The sequence below is a fragment of the Sus scrofa genome, chromosome 6, assembly GCF_000003025.6.
Source record: "Sus scrofa isolate TJ Tabasco breed Duroc chromosome 6, Sscrofa11.1, whole genome shotgun sequence".
NCBI classification, from domain to species: Eukaryota; Metazoa; Chordata; class Mammalia; order Artiodactyla; family Suidae; genus Sus; species Sus scrofa.
The window spans coordinates 96,767,890-96,788,282 of NC_010448.4; the positions used below are offsets into that span (position 1 = coordinate 96,767,890).

The window sequence follows — 20,393 nt, forward strand, 5'->3', positions numbered from 1 at the left end:
GTAAAATTTAAAGATCTTATTTGCTTTATTTTTATTTTTATTTTTTTTTGTCTTTTTGCTATTTCTTTGGGTCTCTCCCGAGGCATATGGAGGTTCCCAGGCTAGGGGTCGAATCGGAGCTGTAGCCACTGGCCTACGCCAGAGCCACAGCAACACGGGATCCGAGCCGCGTCTGCAACCTACACCACAGCTCACGGCAACGCCGGATCCTTAACCCCTGAGCAGGGGCAGGGTCCGAACCCACAACCTCATGGTTCCTAGTCGGATTCGTTCACCACTGCACCACGATGGGAACTCCTTATTTGCTTTATTAAATGATTCATGAATTGGGCATATGGACAGGAGCTCTGAGGAACTACCAAAAAGACAGACTTATGGGCAGAAGGGAGCAGGAACAAGGGAATTATTCTCAGAAGAGAAGCCAATTGGTTACTGCAAGGTCAGGGTCAGGGGTCCATCACAGAGATCACCCAACTAGTGATGATCAGGTGACTCCTACCATACTCCTTTTAAGATTCCATTTCTGGAAAAGCTGAAACTACACTCAAGTCTATCTCTGGGGACATGCAACTTCCCAAGGACTCCATTTGAAGTTCCTCTGCAGGGTCAAACCCGCACTGATCCAAAGACAACCTGGGATTAATAACTGGCTGCGTCACTTCGGGAACACCCTGTAGTAGTCTTGGTTTATACAGAGAAAGGGGAGAGGGATGTTGGTTGGGCAAGCTGATCTAGTAGGATTTTTGCTGAAGGTGGGCCAGATGTCACTTGGGGGACGGCAGAAGATGAGGAACCTGATTTAAACTGTAAATGCTCAGATACTGAGATTCGGGGACTCCTAATGGAATTCGACAATGCAGAGAGAAACTGGGAACTCCAAAAGCCCAGACCTCGCTGAGAAAGAGCTCAGAGGACTCTATCATTTCACTTTAATTAAAATTTAACTTTTTTTTTAGGGATGCATCTGCAGCATATGGAAGTTCCCAAGCTACAGATTGAATCGGAGCTGCAGCTGCCAGTCTACGCCACAGCCACAGCAGATCTGAGCCACATCTGTGACCTACACCACAGCTCACAGCAATGTGGGGTCCTTAACCCACTGAACAAGGCCAGGGATGAACCCACAACATCAAGGATACTAGTTTGGTTCTTAACCCACTGAACCACGATGGGAACTTTGGTTAAATTTAACTTTTATTTAGTGGATGCACAGCTAAAGTTCTTCTAACCCTTCACATTACTTACTGAAGGTGATATAAGATGTTCTAAGCACGTGAGCTTCCCAACAATGGATTATCTTAACATAAAGTGAGATGATTTTCATCATCAGCAGTTTGTTTGGTAAAAGATGATTTGTCCTTTTCAGAGGTAACACTAGCTTTTCAGTTGTGGAACATTTACAAGTGTAGTCTCCAACCTCCAGAAGAGGTTACCTCTTCTGCTATAGCGGTTTATTTGGCACAAAACCCGAGGCTGCGCAGAAGCTGGCCTCAGGTCTGGTTTATTTCCTCCTAGAGGAGAAAGTGGGACACGGGTCTAAACTGACCTAGATGACATTTAAAATAAAGTTCAGGGAGTTCCCATTGTCGCTCAGTGGAAATGAACCCAACTAGTATTCATTAGGACTCAGGTTTCATCCCTGGCCTTGCTCAGTGGGTTAGGGATCCGGCATTGCCATGAGCTGTGATATAGGCCACAGATGCAGCTTGGATCCTGCATTGCTGTGGCTGTGGTGTAGGCCAGCAGCTACAGCTCCAATTCAAACCCTAGCTTGGAAACCTCCATATGCAGAGCAAGTGGCACTAAAAAGACAAATAAATAAATGAAGTTCAGCAGTTTCTGTTCTGGCTCAGCAGTGAAGACTCGGACTAGTACCCATGAGGATGCTGGTTTGATCCCCGGCCTTCCTCAGTGGGTAAAGGACCCGGAGTTGCCATGAGCTGTGGTGTAGGTGGAAGAGGCGGCTTGGACCTGGTTGTGGCTGGCAGCAGCGCTCTGACTGTACCCCTAGCCTGGGAACTTCCATATGCTGCACGTGAGGCCCTAAAAAGCATAAACCCCTCCCCCAAAATCAGTTCAAGCAACGCTGTTCTAAAAATTAAGACTAACAGGGAAAAAGACATGGGACGGCAAGGAGGAAACAGGTCTCCCCAGCACACTCGCCAAGCGACGAGGCCCAGAACCCCGGCAGCTCGCCTTCCGCGTCCTTCGCCTGCATATCCGGGGTTCCTCCCGGCCCCGCCCCCTCCACCTGGGCGCCGTCAGGACCACGCCTCCCCCGGTGCCCCGCCCGCGTGGCGCAAGCAGCGCGCTGACGTCACGCACCAGGTACTTTCCCCGCGCCCCGGTCTGCGAGGGGGCGGGGCGGGCGTGGAGCGCGCATGCGCGGCAGCGGCAGCGCGCTGCCCGGATCGTGCGGGGCCCGAACCTCTCCGCCGGCGCAGGCTCCCTCGCGCCAGCTCCCTCCCGCCGCCATGTCGGCCGCCATCGAGCGGGAGTTTGAGGAGTTGGACGCTCAGAATCGCTGGCAGCAGCTATACCTGGTGAGTGGAGGGCTCACGCAGCCGCCGCCTGCCCCTCCGAGGACCCGGCTCGCGCCCGCCAGCGCCCGCCGCCTCCCCCGCCTCCCGCTGGGGCGGAAGTGGCCGCGCGCGGGCCGCGTCAGGACGCGCGTGCGCCGCCTGGGCCTGGGCAGCAGGGTACCGGCGTGCGCGCAGGCGCAGTCGTCTCCGGGGGCGGTGCCGGTGGCGGGCGTGGGCGGGGATGCGGCGGGGCCCGAGGTGACGGGGCTCGGGGTGACAGGGGCGGGGGTTCGCGGGGAGGGGCGTTGCGGCGCGCCCGGTTTGTCTCGGCGTTCGGGGAGGAGCTCGGGGAGGTAGGGGGTGCCGAGAATGGTCGCCCCGTGCCCCATCCCGACTTCCGCGCGACGTGAGGGGTTCCCCGCCCGGGCGCTTGTTTCCCCAGGCCCTCCTGGGTTACAGTCCTTTCCGCGAGGGAACGAGCTCTATGTTGGCTTCTCAGGCTACCTGCCGAGCATTTCACTTCCAAGTGTACTTGAGTTAAGCTCTTTTAAAATGACTCGGTTGTCTGTTCTCCACCGTTTAATCATTAGCACGTTGTTTCCAAGATCGTACTGAGTGGTTGGTGAGTTAATGCTGCTCCCGCGGTCGCTCTGCACAGTGAAACGTCAGAATTAAGGCTTTCCTGTAAACCGCAGTGATTCCGGACTTTCCCCCTTCCCATTTAATTAGATGACAGTTTCTCTTGTGTTCGAGATGTAACGTTTTCTTCTTGAACACTTTAGCAGGAAGTGTAATAAATACCCTGATTCACGTGGTTGGAGTGTGGAGAATTGGGTATTAACTTTAAGGACTTTTCCAGCTATAGAAAGTTTTAAATGCAAATTCTCGTAGGAAGCTTTATGTGGGAGCCTTCCAGCTATGTCTTGTGCAGTTCTGTTTGTTTTAGCCGAGGCTCCTGTCCCCAAATTGTTAGTGGTTTATTAGAATTCATGTTTGAAGAGAGAAAGCTGCCTGTTGCAGCTTTATTCAGCTAACATTTTTGATTAAGCAGTTTGACTTTTTTTTTTCTTTCTTTTTCTTTTGGCCGCCCCCTGGGCATATGGAAGTTCCTGGACCAGGAATCGAATCTGCGCCCGGTGGGAGCTGGGACCTGTGTCATAGCTGCAGCAGCTTGGGATCCTTAACCCATTTCACCACAGAGGGAACTCCCAAACTGTCTGATTTTTTTTTTTTAATCATTAATATCCCTGAATATTTAATGAAAACTGTAATCTATCTCACAAGAAAAATGCATATATATCAACTGAAATTTTCACATACATTTTCTTTCTTTTTGTCTTTTAGGGCCACACCCGCGGCATATGGAGGTTCCCAGGCTAGGGGTCGAATGGAGCTGTAGCTGCCGACATATGTCAGAGCCACTGCCACATTGGATCTGAGCCACGTTTGTGATTTAAACTACAGCTCACTGGAACGCCAGATCCTTAACCCACCGAGCAAGGCTAGTGATTGAACCCCAGTTCTCATGGATGCCAGTCGGGTTTGTTAACCACTGAGTCCTGATGAGAACTCCTTCACATGCATTTTCAAGGAAACCCTTCTGTGGGCATGTACCTAGGACTCATATAGTGGGTTGGTCAGTGCTGTTATTTTTTATTTCCTAATGGAAGAGCAAGCACATTAGTTTGCTCAGTACAAATCCTGCAGACACTGATATTATGTTAAAAGTAGGCCACAAACCAAGAAAGAAATGGAAAGCAAGTCCAGGAAGAATTTAGACTTAAGTGTTTTCCTTGGACTCTAAGTTCAGCCATTCTGTAGATGTTTGCTGAGCACCCTGCTCACAGCCTTAGAGATTCAGCACAGAGCACCCTGACCAAATTCTTGCTTTGAGGCCCTCACCTTCTCAGACTTGTTCTGTTCTCATGAGGGCCTCACTGCAATTCCATCTTTCCATTCATCACTTATCACACCCTCACCATGTGCCAATGCCAGTTGAGTCCCTGCTCTCCTGGATCCAGCAGAGTGGGGAGTGGTAACTAGGTAAGCTAGTTAAGTTATTAAGCACAGGGTGCTTTGTGTCCCCCACCACCATGACCTGGGAGTCCTGCTGCAGCTTCTTGCAGGGGGAGGGCCTTCCCTAAGGACAGATCAGCCTGGGGAAGGGGTTCATGTTCAGAGGAGGAGGAAACATGTGCAGAGGCACAGAGCAAACAGTGCCAAGAGAACTGTCAACGCTTGAACCTGGGGAGGCCTGCAGTGTGAGGCTGAGGTGCCTCAAAGACCGGACCAGACAGTAAGGCAGAGCCTACGGGCCCTTGGAGGTGGGATTGAGGAATTGGTGCTGGTCAAGAAGACTCACCATGGACTTTTAAGCTTAGAAGTACCTTAGTCATGTTCTCTTTACATTTTTTTAGCAAGATCATGTTGCCGGCAGGGTGGGTGGGGCTAGCTGTAGGCAGGTAAGCTTTGAGCTCCTGAGTGGAGGCGTGACTGGAAGAAGGATAGGGAGACAGGTTTGAAACAATGAGGTGAGGGATGTGTTTGGCTTTGAAACTGTTCAGTACCATTTGATTCCTATAAGACATCAAAATAGGAATAGTTTAATACATAAATTTGGAGTTGAGGAGAGGTCTGAGCTGTGAACATGACTTTGGAAATTACGAGCGCACAGGTGGTATATGAAGTTCCAGACGTGGATGAGGCCACCTAGGGAAAATTGAGAGGGTTTGGAGATGCTTAAGGCCAAGGACAGAATCTTGTCAGACAGGAACATTTCAGGGCATAGGTAGAGAAAGAGGAGCTTTCAAGAAGAGAGGCTGGAGAGAAATTGCCTTAGAAGTAGGGAGAAAAATCGATGGTGGGTGTGGAGGAGCTGATGGTCATCAGCAGGCACATGCTGCAAGGGGACCAATGTGGTCGAAACCGAAAGGGTCCAGTGCATCAATGGCTAAAAGATCAACAGATACCTCAAAGAGAGCCAAGTCACATGCACGATGGGGTGGCCTGTGGTGGCTGCAGTGAAGCTTGAATGTGTGACTCCCCTGCCTAAAACCTTTGGTGTTTCCGTTGTTGCTCACCATATAGAATTCAGACCCCTGCTGGCTCACATGTCCTGTCTCTCCATGTGACTTTCTTCTTCCTTTCAATTGAGTTCTCCTGCTGTCTGGCCTTCCTTCAGGTCTTTGTAGACGGAGTTCTCTTTGCCAGAGGGCAGTTCTCCGCCTCCTCTTGCCCCCTGTATGTGCCTGCCTCCTACTCATCCCTCAGGTCTCACTTCCTCAGGGGCCTCCCAGCCTCCCTGGTACACACTTCACTGAGTCTCTTGGCTTCCCCTTTCGATGCCAGGACTTGGACGTGATGCTCGTGACTTTGGGGCCACAGATGGTGTGAGGCAAGCCGCTATTGTTGAGTAGAGAAAAGGTGTTTGGGGGGTTTTCTGCTTTGTAGATCATAGCAGTGAGTGTATTGGTGATAATGTGGGAGAGGAGTAGTGCTGTTTTGGAAATACACAGTTGTCTAGGGAAGGAAAGGCTTTGCTCTGGAGCAGAAGCTCAGTATAAATGCAAACTGTGCTTACTGAATATTGAGAACTTGTGCTTCATATCCTGTCACTCAGAGGTATGCAGGGAAAATATATTGCAGGAAAAGTGATTGTTATTATTTTGAGTCTGAAATACTCTGGCCCCTTACCCGCCTCCCCCCCCTCACCCCCAACAGTTAGGTTTATAACATAGCTTTCAAAATAGGAGGTTTCTGGGAATGGGTAGCTGAGTTGGGAGTTATCTTTTCACCATCTCATCAGGCTGCATGCAGGCAGGTTCAGGCCCCTCAGGGGCACTTGATAAATGTTAGCCGAGTGGTTACTTCCCACCACAGACTGGCGACTTGACGTGTTCATGTGATTGGGTGGGGTGGGGGTGGGGGGCTAAAGAAAGAGGTTGGAAGGTGAAGGGTAGTAGGTGACTATTGGAGCAGGAACCTTGGAAAGCAGGAGCAGGTGGGGTGGGGCACCAGTGCTGGAGCTGCCTTGAAAGGCACAGAGGCCTGAGCTGCAGAAGTCTCATTGCTCTGAGCTACAAACTGCTAACATTCATGTAGCCTGAGGTTACTTCTGGCTTCCTGAGAAATGTTCCTGATCCTTCTGGCCTTTCCTTTGTCAGCTGATTGCTGTCTGAATCAGGCTGGGGCGGTAAAAGGGCAGAGGACAGGAATGGAGTTTTTTGAGCCTTGGGGAGGAGAGTAAAACTGTAAGGAAATGGCAAAAGCTAAGTCATGGAGTTATGTTTCTAATAAGGGGTAGCTCAGAATTTTGTTCATTAATCAGAGTTTGTGGAACTTTTAACTGACTAGTAATTTTTCTGTTTTTGCTTTTTTTAGGGCCACACCTGCAGCATATGGAAGTTCCTGAGCTAGGGGTTGAATCAGAGCTACAGCTGCCAGCCTACACCACAGCCACAGCAATTCAGGATCTGAGCCATGTCTACAATGTATACCAGAGCTCATGGCATCGTCAGATCCCTAACCCACTGAGCAAGACCAGGGATCGAACCTGCATCCTCATGGATAGTAGTTGAGTTTGTAACCTGCTGAGCCACAACGGTAACTCCTGAGTCATTTTTCTTTATTAGAAGTTTGTAGTTGTAAATATTGTCAGAGTTCTTAGCATTTGTAAGCTAATTTTTAGAAATGTCAGGTGAGCTCTATTCTTCTAGTGTTTACAGTGGGTACCAGTTCGGAGGATAAGTCACAGCCATCTTACTCTAAAACACTTCCCTTGAAGTGTCTGCTGCACCTGTTCCTGCCAGCCTTTAAGTTTGGTGCTCAGTGCTCATTGTGTTAAATGCCTTGAATCTCCTTGAAAGTCACCTGCTCTGTCACACCTTGGAGTCTGTGCTGCCTTATCTGGGAAACAGCTTCAGGATCACACTCTTGGAGTTCCTGTCGTGGCATAGTGGAAATGAATCCGACTAGGAACCATGAGGTTGCGGGTTTGATCCCTGGCCTCGCTTGGTGGTGGGTTAAGGTTCTCTCATTGCGGTGAGCTGTGGTGTTGGTCGCACACATGTGGCTTAGATCTGGCGTTGCTGTGGCTGTGGTGTAGGCCAGCAGCTACAGCTCCAATTTGACCCCCTAGCCTGGGAACTTCCATATGCTGTGGGCGTGGCCCTAAAAAAAAAAAAAAAAAAAAGACCCGACTCTCATTTTAGGCAGTTATGTGCTCCTTCTGGGATTTCTGAGCCCTCTGTCTTTTATTAGTGTGCGTGTCACGTTGCTTTGTCACATTACTTTGTGGATATCCCCTTGTCTGCCTAGCTCCTTGAGTGTTGCTTCATTTCCTTGTTTCCCCATTGTCTGCCTATGGGCCTGTGACTTGTTAGATGTTTAGTTAGTATCCACTAAAGAAAAGAATGCTGCTCTTTTTTAGGGCCGTACCTGCAGCAGATGCAAGTTCCTAGGCTAGGGCTCGAATCAGAGCTGTAGTTGCTGGCCTACGCTATGGCCACAGCAATGCTGGATCCTTAACCCACTGAGTGAGGTCAGGGATTGAACCTTCATCCTCATGAATGCTAGTTGGTTCATTACCACTAAGCCACAATGGAAACTCCCAACAGTTTTTATTTTTAAAAGCCTTTTGTATTTCCTTTCCCTTTCTGATATGTAAGAGCTCTTTACATGTTAAGGAAATTAAGCCTTTCTTGTATATTGCAAGTAGTTCTTAAATTTATCGATTATCTTTTGTTTATGGTATTTTTTCATGTAGAAAATTTAAATATTTATGAAATCAGATTTATCAGCCTTTTCTAGATTTTTGTGCCATAGCTCAGAGAGGCCTTCTGTATTCTATGATTACAAAATATTTTCTCCAGTGGTTTTCAATGCAGTTTTATTTATTTATTTTTTTTGCTTTTTAGGGCTGAACCTGTGGCATATGGAAGTTCTTAGGCTAAGGTCAAATTGGAGCTGTAGCTGCTGGCCTGTGCCACGGCCGTGGGGTTTGAGCTGTGTCTGCTCATGGAAACACCAAGTCCTTAACCCACTGAGTGAGATCCGGGATCCAACCCGTATTCTCATGTATACTAGCTGGGTTTATAACCACTGAGCTGCAACGGGAACTCCTCAATGCAGGCTTATGGTTTTATTTCTTTTACGTTTATTTTAGTATTTATTTGTTTATGGCCACACCCTTGGTGTATGGAAGTTCCTGTGCCAGAGACTGAATCTGACCTATGCTACAGTTGTGGCAGTGCTGGATCCTTTAACTCACTGTGCAGGGCGGGGTATTGAACCTGCACCTCTGCAGCATCCCCAGATTCTTAACCCACTGTGCCCTATATGGAGTTCTTATTTCTTTTAAGTTTAAATCATTGCTTAATCAGGACTTAATTTTGGTATTAGGAATGGGGTAGACATCCAATAAAATTGTTTCTGTGATAAAATATATTAACAGTGTGCCATTCTAACCATTTTTCAGTACACAATCCAGTGTCCTTCCATTTACACTGTTGTGCAACCTTCACACTATTTGCAAAACCCTTTCTGCTCCCCAGAGAGGAACTCTGTCCCCATTAAGCTGTCTCCCCTCCTCCCCCAACCCTGGTAACCTCTACTCCACTTTCTAGCTCTGTGAATTTGCTTACTCTAGGTACCTCATACAAGTGGATTCATACAATATTTGTCTCTTTGTGTCTGGATTATTTCACTTACCGTAATGTTGGTAAGGTTGAACCATGTCAGGGCGCACATCACGCATTCCTTCTTATGGCTGACTAATATTTTGTTTCTCCATCACTTAAGGGACATTGGATTGTTTCCGCCTTTTGGCTATTGTGAATAATGCTCCTGTGAACATTGGCATGCAAATATCTGTTGACGTTCCTGTTTTTAATTCTTTTGGTTTGGACCCAGAAGTGAAGGTGCTGGATAATGTCATAGTTCTGTGTTGAGTCTTTGAGGAACTGCTAGACTATTTTCCACAGTGGCTGCAACATTTTACATTCCCACCAGCAGTGTTTGGGAATTCTGATTTCTTCACATCCTCACTAACACTTGTTATTTTCCATTTTTAAATTGATGGTCTTGCCAGGTAGGTATGTCATTGTGGTTTAGTTTGCATTTCCCTAATGACTAAGGACGTTGAGCATCTTTTTTAATGTGCGTATTAACCATTTGTGTATCTTTGGAGAAATGGCTATTTAAGTCTTTTGCCTTTTTATTTTATTTTATTTTATTTTTTATTTTTAAATTTTTATTTATTTATTCTTTGCTTTTTAGGGCTGCACTCATGGCATATGGAGGTTCCCAGGCTAGGGGTCCAATCAGCTACAGCTGCTGGCCTACACCACAGCCATAGCAATGCTGTGGGATCTGAGCTGTGTTTGTGACCTTTACCACAGCTCATGGCAACACGGGATCCTTAACTCACTGAGCAAGGCCAGGGATTGAGCCCACGTCCTCATGGATACTGAGCCACGACAGGAGCTCCTTATTTATTATTGTTATTATTATTTTCCTTTTTTTCTTTTTATGGCTGCACTCCTGGCATATGAAGATTCCCAAGCTAGGGATCCAATTGGAGCTACAGCTGCCGGCCTAAGCCACAGCCACAGAAACGCAGGATCCGAGCCACGTCTTCAACCTACACCACAGCTAACGCAATGCCGGATCCTTAACCCACTGAGTGAGGCCAGGGATTGAACCCGCATCCTCATGGTTCCTAGTCAGATTCGTTTCTGCTGCACCACGATGGGAACTCCAGAAGCACCTTATTTTTCTTAAAAATTTTTTTCTTAATTAAAAGAATTTTTTTTGGCTGCACCCATTGCATGTGGAAGTTTCTGGGCCAGTGATCAAACCCGCACCACAGCAGTGACAATGCCAGATCCTTAACCTACTAGGCCACCAGGGAACCCCAAGAGTTTACTTTTTTTAAGAGCAGTTTCAGTTTCACAACAGAATTGTGAGGAAGATAGAGAGATTTCTCATATACCTTCTGCCTCTACATATGTACAACCTCCGCTGTTATCTACACCTACACTGGGTGGTGCATTTGTTACAGTCCATGAACCTACATTGACACATAATCACCGAAATCCATAGTTTACATTAAGGTTCACACTTGGTGTTGCACACTCCCTGAGTTAGGACCAATGTGTTGTATGATGTGTATCCCTCATTAAGGCATCATGCAGAGTGTTTTCACAAATCATCTGTGCTCCTCATCATCCTTCCTCTCCACCAGCCCCTGACAACCACTGATCTTTTTCACAGTTTTGCCTTTTCCAGATTGTTACAGAGTTGGAATTAAACAGTGGGCAGCCTTTCACATTGGGTTCTTTCACTTAGTAAAATGCATTTAAAGTTTTTCCAGTTTTTTCGTGGGTTGATAGCTCATTTCTTTTTCACACTGATTAGTATTCCTTTGTCTCCGTGTTTCAGTTTATTTATCCGTCCACTCTCCGAAGGACTTCCTAGTTTTGGCAGTTATGCGTAAAGCATCTATGTGCATGTTTTTATATGGACATGGTTTTCAACTCCTGTGGGTAAATCCAAAGAGCAGGTGTTCCCTGGTGGCTCAGTGGATTAAGGATTCGGTGTTGTCACTGTTGTGGCGAGCATTCAGTCCCTGGTCCTGGAACTTTGCATGCTGCGAAGATGTGGCAAAAAAAAAAAAAAAAAAAAAAAGTGCAGTTTTATAAGAAAGAGCTGAAGTTTCCTCCCAAATGGCTGAACCATCTGTGTTCCTACCAGCAGTGAATGAGAGCTTCTCTTGTTCTGTATCCTAATTATTGGTGTTGTCAGTGCTTAACGATTTTGGCCATTCTAGAGCCTTTGACTTTTTTTTTTTTTTGTCTTTTCTAGGGCTGCACCCGCGGCATATGGAGGTTCCCAGGCTAGGGGTCGAATCAGAGCTGTAGCTGCTGGCCTACACCACAGCCACAGCAATGCCAGATCCGAGCTGCGTCTGCAACCTACACCACAGCTCACGGCAACGCTGGATCCTTAACCCACGGAGCAAGGCCATAGATCGAACCCACAACCTCATGGTTCCTAGTCAGATTCGTTAACCACTGAGCCATGATGGGAACTCCGAGCCTTTGACTATTTTTAAATTGTCCTTTCATTGTTGGATCGTATTCTGGTTATAAATATCTCATCAGATGTATGATACACAAATATTTTCTCACAATCCGTGGCTTTTCACTTTTTAGATAGTGTCTTTTGATGGATACAAGTTTTCAAAAAAATTTTTTAAGGGCCACACCCATGGCATATGGAAGTTCCCAGGCTAGGGTTGGAATTGGAGCTACAGCTACAGCCACAGCAACGGGATCCAAGCCACATCCATAACCTACACCACAGCTCATGACAACACAGGATCGAGGCCAGGGATTGAACTCACATCCTCATGGAAACTAGTCAGACTCCTTTCTGCTTTGCCACAACAGGAACTCCCACAAGTTGTTAATTTTTATGAAGTCCAGTTTATTTTCTTTTGTTGCCTGTGCTTTTGGTGTTGTAATTTAAGAAACCATTGCCAAATTCAAAATTGTGAAGATTTTTGTTTGTTTGTTTTAGGGCAGCACCCACAGCATATGGAAGTTCCCAGGCTAGGGGTCAAATCAGAGCTGCAGCTTCTGGCCTACACCACAGGGCACAACAATGCCAGATTCCCAACCCACTGAGTGATGGCAGGGATTGAACCTGTATCCTAATAAATACTAGTTGGGTTCATTACTGCTGATCCATCATGGGAACTCCCAAAGATGTAAAGATTTTCACTTCCTATGTTTTCTTCTGAGAATTTCTTGTAGTTTTTTAGCTCTCATACTTAGGACTCTGATGCATTTTTAGTAGCTTTTATGTGTTGTACATGGTAGAAGTCCAGCTGTGTTCTTTTGCATGTGGATGTCCAGTTTTCCCAACACCTTTTGTTGAAAAGACTGTTCTTTCTAAGTTGGGTAGTCTTGGCCCCCTGTTGTGCCACACCACACAGATTTGAGTACTGTAGCATTGTAGGTTTTGTAATGGGGAAGTGTGAGTACTCCAACTTTGTTATTCATTTTCAGTATTGTTTGGCTTTTCAGCGTTCTTTGACTTTTCATATGAATTTTGGGATGATTTTTTTCTGTTTCTATAAAATCGCCGTTGGAATCTTGATAAGGATTACATTGAATCAGTACATCACTGAAATATTAAGTTTTGTCATCTTAATGTTAAGTCTTCCAGTCCATGAGCACAGAGCAGCTCTGTTTATTTAGGTTGTCTTTAACGCCTTTCAGCAATGTTTTGTAGTTGTTAGAGTACAAGTCTTTCACCTTCTTTGGTTAAGCTTTTTTGTTTTGTTTTGTCTTTTTAGGGCCACACCCATGGCATATGGATGGTCCCAGGCTAGGGGTCCAATCATACAATCAGAGCTGTAGCCACTGGCCTCCTACACAGCCACAGCAATGCCAGATCCAAGACACATCTGCAACCTACACCACAACTCAGGGCAGCATCGGATCCTTAACCCATTGATTGAGGCCAGGGATTGAACCTGCGTCCTCATGAATGCTAGTCAGTTTCTGCCGAGCCACTATGGGAACTCCAAGCTTTTTCTTAATAGAATTTTGATTCTATTGTAACTGGGATTATTTTCTTAATTTCATTTTTTGGGGGATTGTTCATTATTAGCGGGTAGAGACACAGCTGATTTTTGTGTTTTGCAACTTTGCTGAATTTGTTTATTAGCTCTAGTAATTTTTTGTGGATTTTTTTAGGGTTTTCTACGTACAAGATCACATTTGTGAATAGAGACAGTTTAATAACAACTTTCTTTCCAACTTGGATGCCTGTTAGTGTTTTTTTTTCTTTTTTTTTGCTTAAGTGTTCTGGCCAGAACTTCCAGTACTGTGTTGAACAGCAGTGATGAAAGTGAGAAGCATTGTCTTGTTCCTGAACACTTAGATTTTTTTCTTAAATAACTGCCTGCTTTTATCATCTGGTTTGTAGAATGCCTGCTCTCTCCTTCCCCCCTCTCCTTCATTTGCGTCACCATCTTAATAGCTGCAGAGTCCCTGTCTATGTGTGGGTGAATGGACCATGAACAGAAATCTCTCTCTACCTGTTCATCCTCATTTCTGGCGTTTCCCTCTCTTGTTCATCGCAAGTCTTGTCTTGCTTATACTTCTTGCAAAATGTCAGTTAATCCTCCTTTCACTCCTTTCTTTGTTACGTATACTCACATCCCTGTGACTGTGCACAGCTGCTTTTTCTGCTTGGACCCATCCTTCCCCCCTTGTTGACGTGGCATCTGCTTGCTTCAGGTGTGTTCTTACGCTGTGCTGGCCACGCCGTCAGGGAAAACAAATCCTCTTCCTCGTTTACCTCAAATTGTGAGCATGTTTTTCCTCTGGCATTTTCTTTTTTACAGCCAGACCCATTGCACATGGAAGTTCCTGAGCTAAGGTTTGCATCAGAGCTACAGCTTCGACCTATGCCAAAGCTTGTGGCAAAACTGGATCCTTCACCTCCTGAGTAAGGCCAGGGATCAAACCCGCATCCTTATGGATACTAGTCAGGTTCTTAACCTGAACCACAATGGGAACTCCCAGGAAAAGATTTTTAAAATGAATATTCAGAGAGAGCGTTTAAAACACAGGAAGGTCTCAAATCTGTGACGGGAGTTCCTGAAAAAGATCAGAGGAGACTGAGATGAAAGAGTAACCAAAGAGACAGTGGAAGAACATTTCTCTCTCTCTCTCTTTTTTTTTTTTGGTCTTTTTAGGGTCCCACCTTCAGCATATGGAAGTTCCCAGGCTAGGGGTCAAATTGGAGCTGCAGCTGCCGGCCTACACTACAGCCACAGCAATGCCAGATCCAAGCCGCATCTGTGACTTACACCGCAGCTTACGGCAACACTGGATCCTTAACCCACTGAGCGAGGCCAGGGATCGAACCTGCATCCTTGGAGATACTAGTAGGGCATTATTGCTGAGCCATGACAGGAAATCTGGAAGAACATTTCTCTCTCTCTCTTTTTTTTTTTCCTCACTTTTTAGGGCTGCACCTGTGGCATATGGAAATTCCCAGGCGTAGGGGTCAAATTGGAGCTGTAGCTGCTGGCCTACACCACAGTCACAGCAACATGGGATCCAAGCTGTGTCTTTGACCTGCACTACAGCTCACGACAACGCCAGATCCTTAACCTACTGAACAAGGCCAGGGATCGAACCTGCATCCTCATGGATGCTAGCTGGGTTTGTTAACCCCTGAGCCATGATGGGAACTCCCTGGAAAAACATCTCTGAGTGAAGAAAGCCTTGAATCTCAAGATCAAAGTCTCCACCAAGAATATAAAGGGAGTTCCCTGGTGGCACAGTGGGTTAAGGATCTGGTGTTGTCACTGTAGCAGCTAAGGTTGCAGCTGTGGCATGGGTTCAATCCCTAACCTCAAATTTTTATATGTCATGGGTGCAGCCCCCCCCCCCCAAGGCAAACAAATGAACCAAAAAGCATGAAAACCTGAGTGTGTCTGAGTTTTCTAAGTATTCAGGGTAAAGAGAAAATAAGATAAATTATCTTTTGGAGTTCCTGTTGTGGCGTAGCGGAAATGAATCTGATTAGTGACCATGAGATTGCCGGTTTGATCCCTGGCCTCCCCTCAATGGGTTAAGGATCAGGCATTGCCAGAGCTGTGGTGTGAGTCACAGGTGTGGCTTGGATCTGGCATGGCTGTAGCTGTGGCGTAGGCTGGTGGCTACAGCTCCGATTCATCCCCTACCCAGGGAACCTTCATATGCCACAGGTGCAGCCCTGAGAAGACAAAAGACAAAAAAAAAAAAGATAAATTATGTTTAGGGAAGTACAAATCAGATTTGTATCAGATCCTTTGGAAAAGATGGGCAATGCAGTTAACTCACACATGTCTATAAATTTCAAATACAGCTAAGGAACTAAATGAATTTTGCTCCCAACAGCAGCTCAGTTCCACATACTGGTTTTTTAATGCCTTTGTTCATACATAGTGTGATTCTAAGAAACTGTATGGGTTTATACTATTGCTGTCATGAGCGCCTCTCTTTTAAATGGCTACACAGTCTTTAGTTGGGTGTATCATGGTTTAGCCAACTAATTCTTTGCCTGTCAGAGGACATTTAGGTTATTTGTAGCCTTTCAAATGTTATAAGTAACTCCATGAAAAACATTTTAAGAGGGGAGTTACCTACATTTTGGATCATTGCCCCTAAGAAGTAATGAGTGAGTCAATTATTCCTAGTTTTTTTTTTTTTTGAGAAAAATCATATGAAAATCAGTATGGTTTAGGAGTTCCTGCTGTGGTGCAGAAGGTTGAGAATTCGACAGCAGCAGCTTGGGTTGCTGTGGAGGTGAGTTCCCTGGCTCAGTGCGGTGGGTTAAAGAATGCAGTGTTGCTGCAGGTGCAGTATAGGTCACAACTGTGGCTCAGATTCAGTCTCTGGTCTGGGAATATCCATATGCTGCAGGTGCGGCCATTAAAAATTAAAACACCCAACGGCAAAAAAGCCAATCAATCAATGGAAAAATGGGCAAAAGACCTGAATAGACATTTCTCCAAAGAAGATATACAGATGGCCAGCAAACACATGAAAAAATGCTCAACATCTTTGATTATAAGAGAAATGCAAATCAAAACTACCATGAGATACCACCTCACACCAGTCAGAATGGCCATCATTAATAAATCCACAAGATACCACCTCACACCAGTCAGAATGGCCATCATTAATAAATCCACAAATAACAAGTGCTGGAGGGGCTGTGGAGAAAAGGGAACCCTCCTGCACTGTTGGTGGGAATGTAAACTGGTACAGCCACTATGGAGAACAGTTTGGAGATACCTTAGAAATCTATACATAGAACTTTCATATGACCCCACCATCCCACTCTTGGGCATATATCCAGACAAAACTCTACGTAAAAGAGACACATGCACCCATATATTCATTGCAGCACTATTCACAATAGTCAGAACATGGAAACAACCCAAATGTCCATCAACAGATGACTGGATTCGGAAGATGTGGTATATATACACAATGGAATACTACTCAGCCATAAAAAAGAATGACAACGCCATTTGCAGCAACATGGATGGAACTAGAGAATCTCATACTGAGTGAAATGAGCCAGAAGACAAAGACAAATACCATATGATATCACTTATAACTGGAATCTAATATCCAGCACAAATGAACATCTCAGAAAAGAAAATCATAGACTTGGAGAGAAGACTTGTGGCTGCCTGATGGGAGGGGGAGGGAGTGGGAGGGATCGGGAGCTTGGGCTTATCAGACACAACTTAGAATAGATTTACAAGGAGATCCTGCTGAATAGCATTGAGAACTTTGTCTAGATACTCATGTCGCAACAGAACAAAGGGTGGGGAAAAAATATAATTGTAATGTATACATGTAAGGATAACTTGATCCCCTTGCTGTACAGTGGGAAAATAAAAATAAAAAAAAATTAAAACCAAACATGGTGTTTCTGCTGTGGCGCAAAGGGGTCGGCAGCGTCTCTGCAGCACCAGGATGCAGGTTCAGTCCCTGGCCTGGGAATTCCACATGCCACAGAGTGGCCAAAAAAGAGAAAGAAAGATGTGGTTTAAATTTGGGGGATCAAATTATTCTTTAAACCAAAAGTCCTTTCCACTTAAGTTTAGCTTAAAAAACGAGTATTTGTTGAGAACAGTGGTTCTCAGCTGGATGCTGGTGGGGTGTATTTGTGGTAGAACTGGCTTTGGCAGAAGAGAGTTTGGCTTTTCACAGCTAAGCTGGGAGAAGGGCTCTTGCTGCTGATCTGAGTAGAGTTGGGTGCTGCTGCTTGGCACACAAGGTGCACAAGGAGCCCACAGCAGTCACCCAGCCCCATGTCAGAGTGAGAATCATCAGATTAACAGGTTTTCCTGCTGAGGGGAAACATCCTTGATATAGTATTTAGGGCCACTGTGTATGGGTCCTGTCTGCTGTAGGAGGGGAGCATTTTATCATCTTCTGATCAGTCATCAGTAGAGGCTGATTTGGGTGAATATGATAGATTTAGGGATGGTTGAACACCTGCCTTCTCTTTTCCACCTCGAGAAACACTGCGTGTTTTATTGGTCCCACAGCGGTTTGTTTTTGTCTCTTGGGTATTCCTGAAGATGCCTCATCAGTGTCTGGTCCAAACGTTCAGCTCTTAATTTGGCAGTTCTGTGGATATTAGTTAGAGGCCTGCATTAAGCTGCCTGGAGAGAAAACCAAGCAATGCTGACTTAACCAATAGGGACTTATTTTTCTCGTGAGATGAGAATTCCGGGGGTAGGAGTCCAGAGCAGTTATTGTGGCTCAGTGATATCATTGATGACACAGTCTTCTGTTTCTGCTTGGCCCTCCTCAGAATGTGCTTTTGCTGGGGTCACAGCATAGCTGCTGCCTGGGCATTCCCACTGCTCCCCTACATCAGAGCCTGTACTCTGCTGAGCCTGGCCTTTTCATAAAAGCTCACCTGCAACTCCCACTGGGGGTTTCTGCTTATTCCCCTTGGCCATAGCTGTGTCTCAGGACTCTTGTAGTTGTACGAGAGACTGGGAAATATGGCTTTTAGTTGGATTCATTGTAAGAAAATAAATTCAGAAACCTTTATTAAGAAAGAATAGGCAGCTAGTACATACCTCTGCCGCCACTTTCTACAGTATCAGAATTCTTGTCTTCCTAAACCCACAGCAGTTAAAGGAAGGTAAAGGAGAACAGGTAACAGCAACATTGGAAATTTGAGAGAATAGACTTGGTAAGAATCCTCTCTTTTTGAAAATTAACTGAGAGGAGTTCCTTGGTAGTGCAGTGGGTTAAGAATCTGGTGGTGTCGCTGCTATGGCTTGGGTGCTGCTGTGGCTCAGGTTCTGTCCCTGGCCCGAGAACTAATACATGCTGCAGGGGTGGCCGAAAAGAAAAAAAAAAAAAATTAACTGGAGTTCGCATCGTGGCTCAGCAATGCGGGATCTGAGCCTTGTCTGTGACCTACACCCCAGCTCATGGCAATGCTGGATCCTTAAGCCACTGAGTGAGGCCAGGGATCAAAGCTGCATCCTCATGGATATTAGTCCGGTTTGTTTCCACTGAGCCACAATGGGAACTCGTGGAGCTTGGATTTGATTGTTGGCGCTTGGATTTGATTGTTGGCGCTTGGATTTGATCTTTGGCCCGGCGACTTCCATATGCTGCAGGTATAGCCCCCTAAAAAAAACCATACCGCCCTCCAAAAAGTATATATTTGCATTGACTGATGTTATACTAGGACTCATTAGTATTTTAGCAAGTTTGTTTTAAAGTTCTTTAGGAGTTCCCATTGTGGCTCAGTGGTTAACCAATCTGACTAGGAACCATGAGGTTGTGGGTTCGATCCCTGGCCTTGCTCAGTGTGTTAAGGATCCGGCGTTGCCGTGAGCTGTGGTGTAGGTTGCAGACGCAGCTCGGATCCTTTGTTGCTGTGGTTCTGGTGTAGGCCGGCAGCCACAGCTCCCATCAGACCCCTAGCCTGGGAACCCTCCATATGCCAGGGGAGCGGCCCTAGAAAAGGCAAAAAGACAAAAATAAAAATAAAATACTTTATAAACCAAAGAATGTGTGAAAACATGGTTTAAAATTTAATTGACCCAAAAGGTCTCCAGTAAAAGTTTAAAATGACAGTGGGTTACTTTGGAAAGACGAGAGAGGAGCAGGGTGGGGAAAAGCTGTATCTGATGTGTTTTATTACTTTTCTAAAAAAATTACATTTGGAACAAATGTGGCAAAAGTGGTTAATAAGTGTTTAATCTCACTGGTGGAAACAGGGGTTTCCTATTATCTGTATTCTCCTGTTTGAAATATTTTGTAAGCAGAATTTTAATTACATAGATCTCACCCTCCCGGACAATTAGGCCCCTGGTGTTCCTCGCCAGAAGTTACTAGTGTTTTGATTCCTTCTGGGATGTCTCATGTTCTCAGGCCTGTTTATGTTTGAGTGGGCCGCTCTCCCAGATGGGAGCCACTCAGCATCTTTTGTACCTTTTCACCACACAGTACATCTTTGAGACCCCATCCCCCAAGTGTGTGCAGTGCTTGAATCCCTTTCCTGGTGCCCAGCCGTCTTACCTCCTCACTTACCGCACATTTCACTTCTGAAGAACACAGCTTGTTACAGTTTTGCTCTGTTAGGTACAGTGAACATCTTTGTGCATAAGTCTTTGCACACAGGTGTATGACTATATGGTGTGAATTTCTGGAGGTAGAATCGGTAGGTCAAGTTTATTATGATCTTACTGGATTGTTCTCATGAGAACATCATAGCAGTGTACATTCCATAGCATCATGTGGAAACACCCATCCCTCACTCGCCTCACCTGCCTCATGAGACTGGAATTTCTTTTTTTTTTTTTTTGTCTTTTTGCTATTTCTTGGGCCGCTCCCACGGCATATGGAGCTTCCTAGGCTAGGGGTCCAATCGGAGCTGTAGCCACTGGCCTACACCAGAGCCACAGCAACTCGGGATCCGAGCCGAGTCTGCAATCTACACCACAGCTCACGGCAACGCCGGATCATTAACCCACTGAGCAAGGGCAGGGACCGAACCCGCAACCTCATGGTTCCTAGTCGGATTCGTTAACCACTGCGCCACGACGGGAACTCCGAGACTGGAATTTCTTATTCTTGTCACCTGCTTTCTCTGCACTTGATACAGAAGAGCTGTCAACAGAAACGTACATGTTTTAGTACCATTTTAAGGTTTTTCTTTTATATCGGTTACTAACTTCAAATATAAAATTACTTGTACTTTGTAGTGTTTCAACTCTTCATATATTGTTTGAGGTTGTACAACAGATGTAAGCCT

General features: G+C 45.7%; 1 protein-coding gene across 4 annotated transcripts in view; it reads left to right on the forward strand.

Moving 5' to 3' along the window:
- Nucleotides 1,973-20,393, forward strand: part of PTPN2 (protein tyrosine phosphatase, non-receptor type 2) — a 77,275-nt gene continuing 58,854 nt past the window's right edge. The window contains exon 1 of one of the 4 annotated variants that reach the window (XM_021096022.1): nucleotides 1,973-2,543. In XM_021096022.1, the coding sequence (XP_020951681.1) occupies nucleotides 2,382-2,543 (162 nt within the window). In that variant the 5' untranslated portion in view covers nucleotides 1,973-2,381. The remainder of the gene's footprint in view (nucleotides 2,544-20,393) is intronic. The other 3 variants (XM_021096023.1, XM_021096020.1, XM_021096021.1) reach the window with 3 other exon arrangements.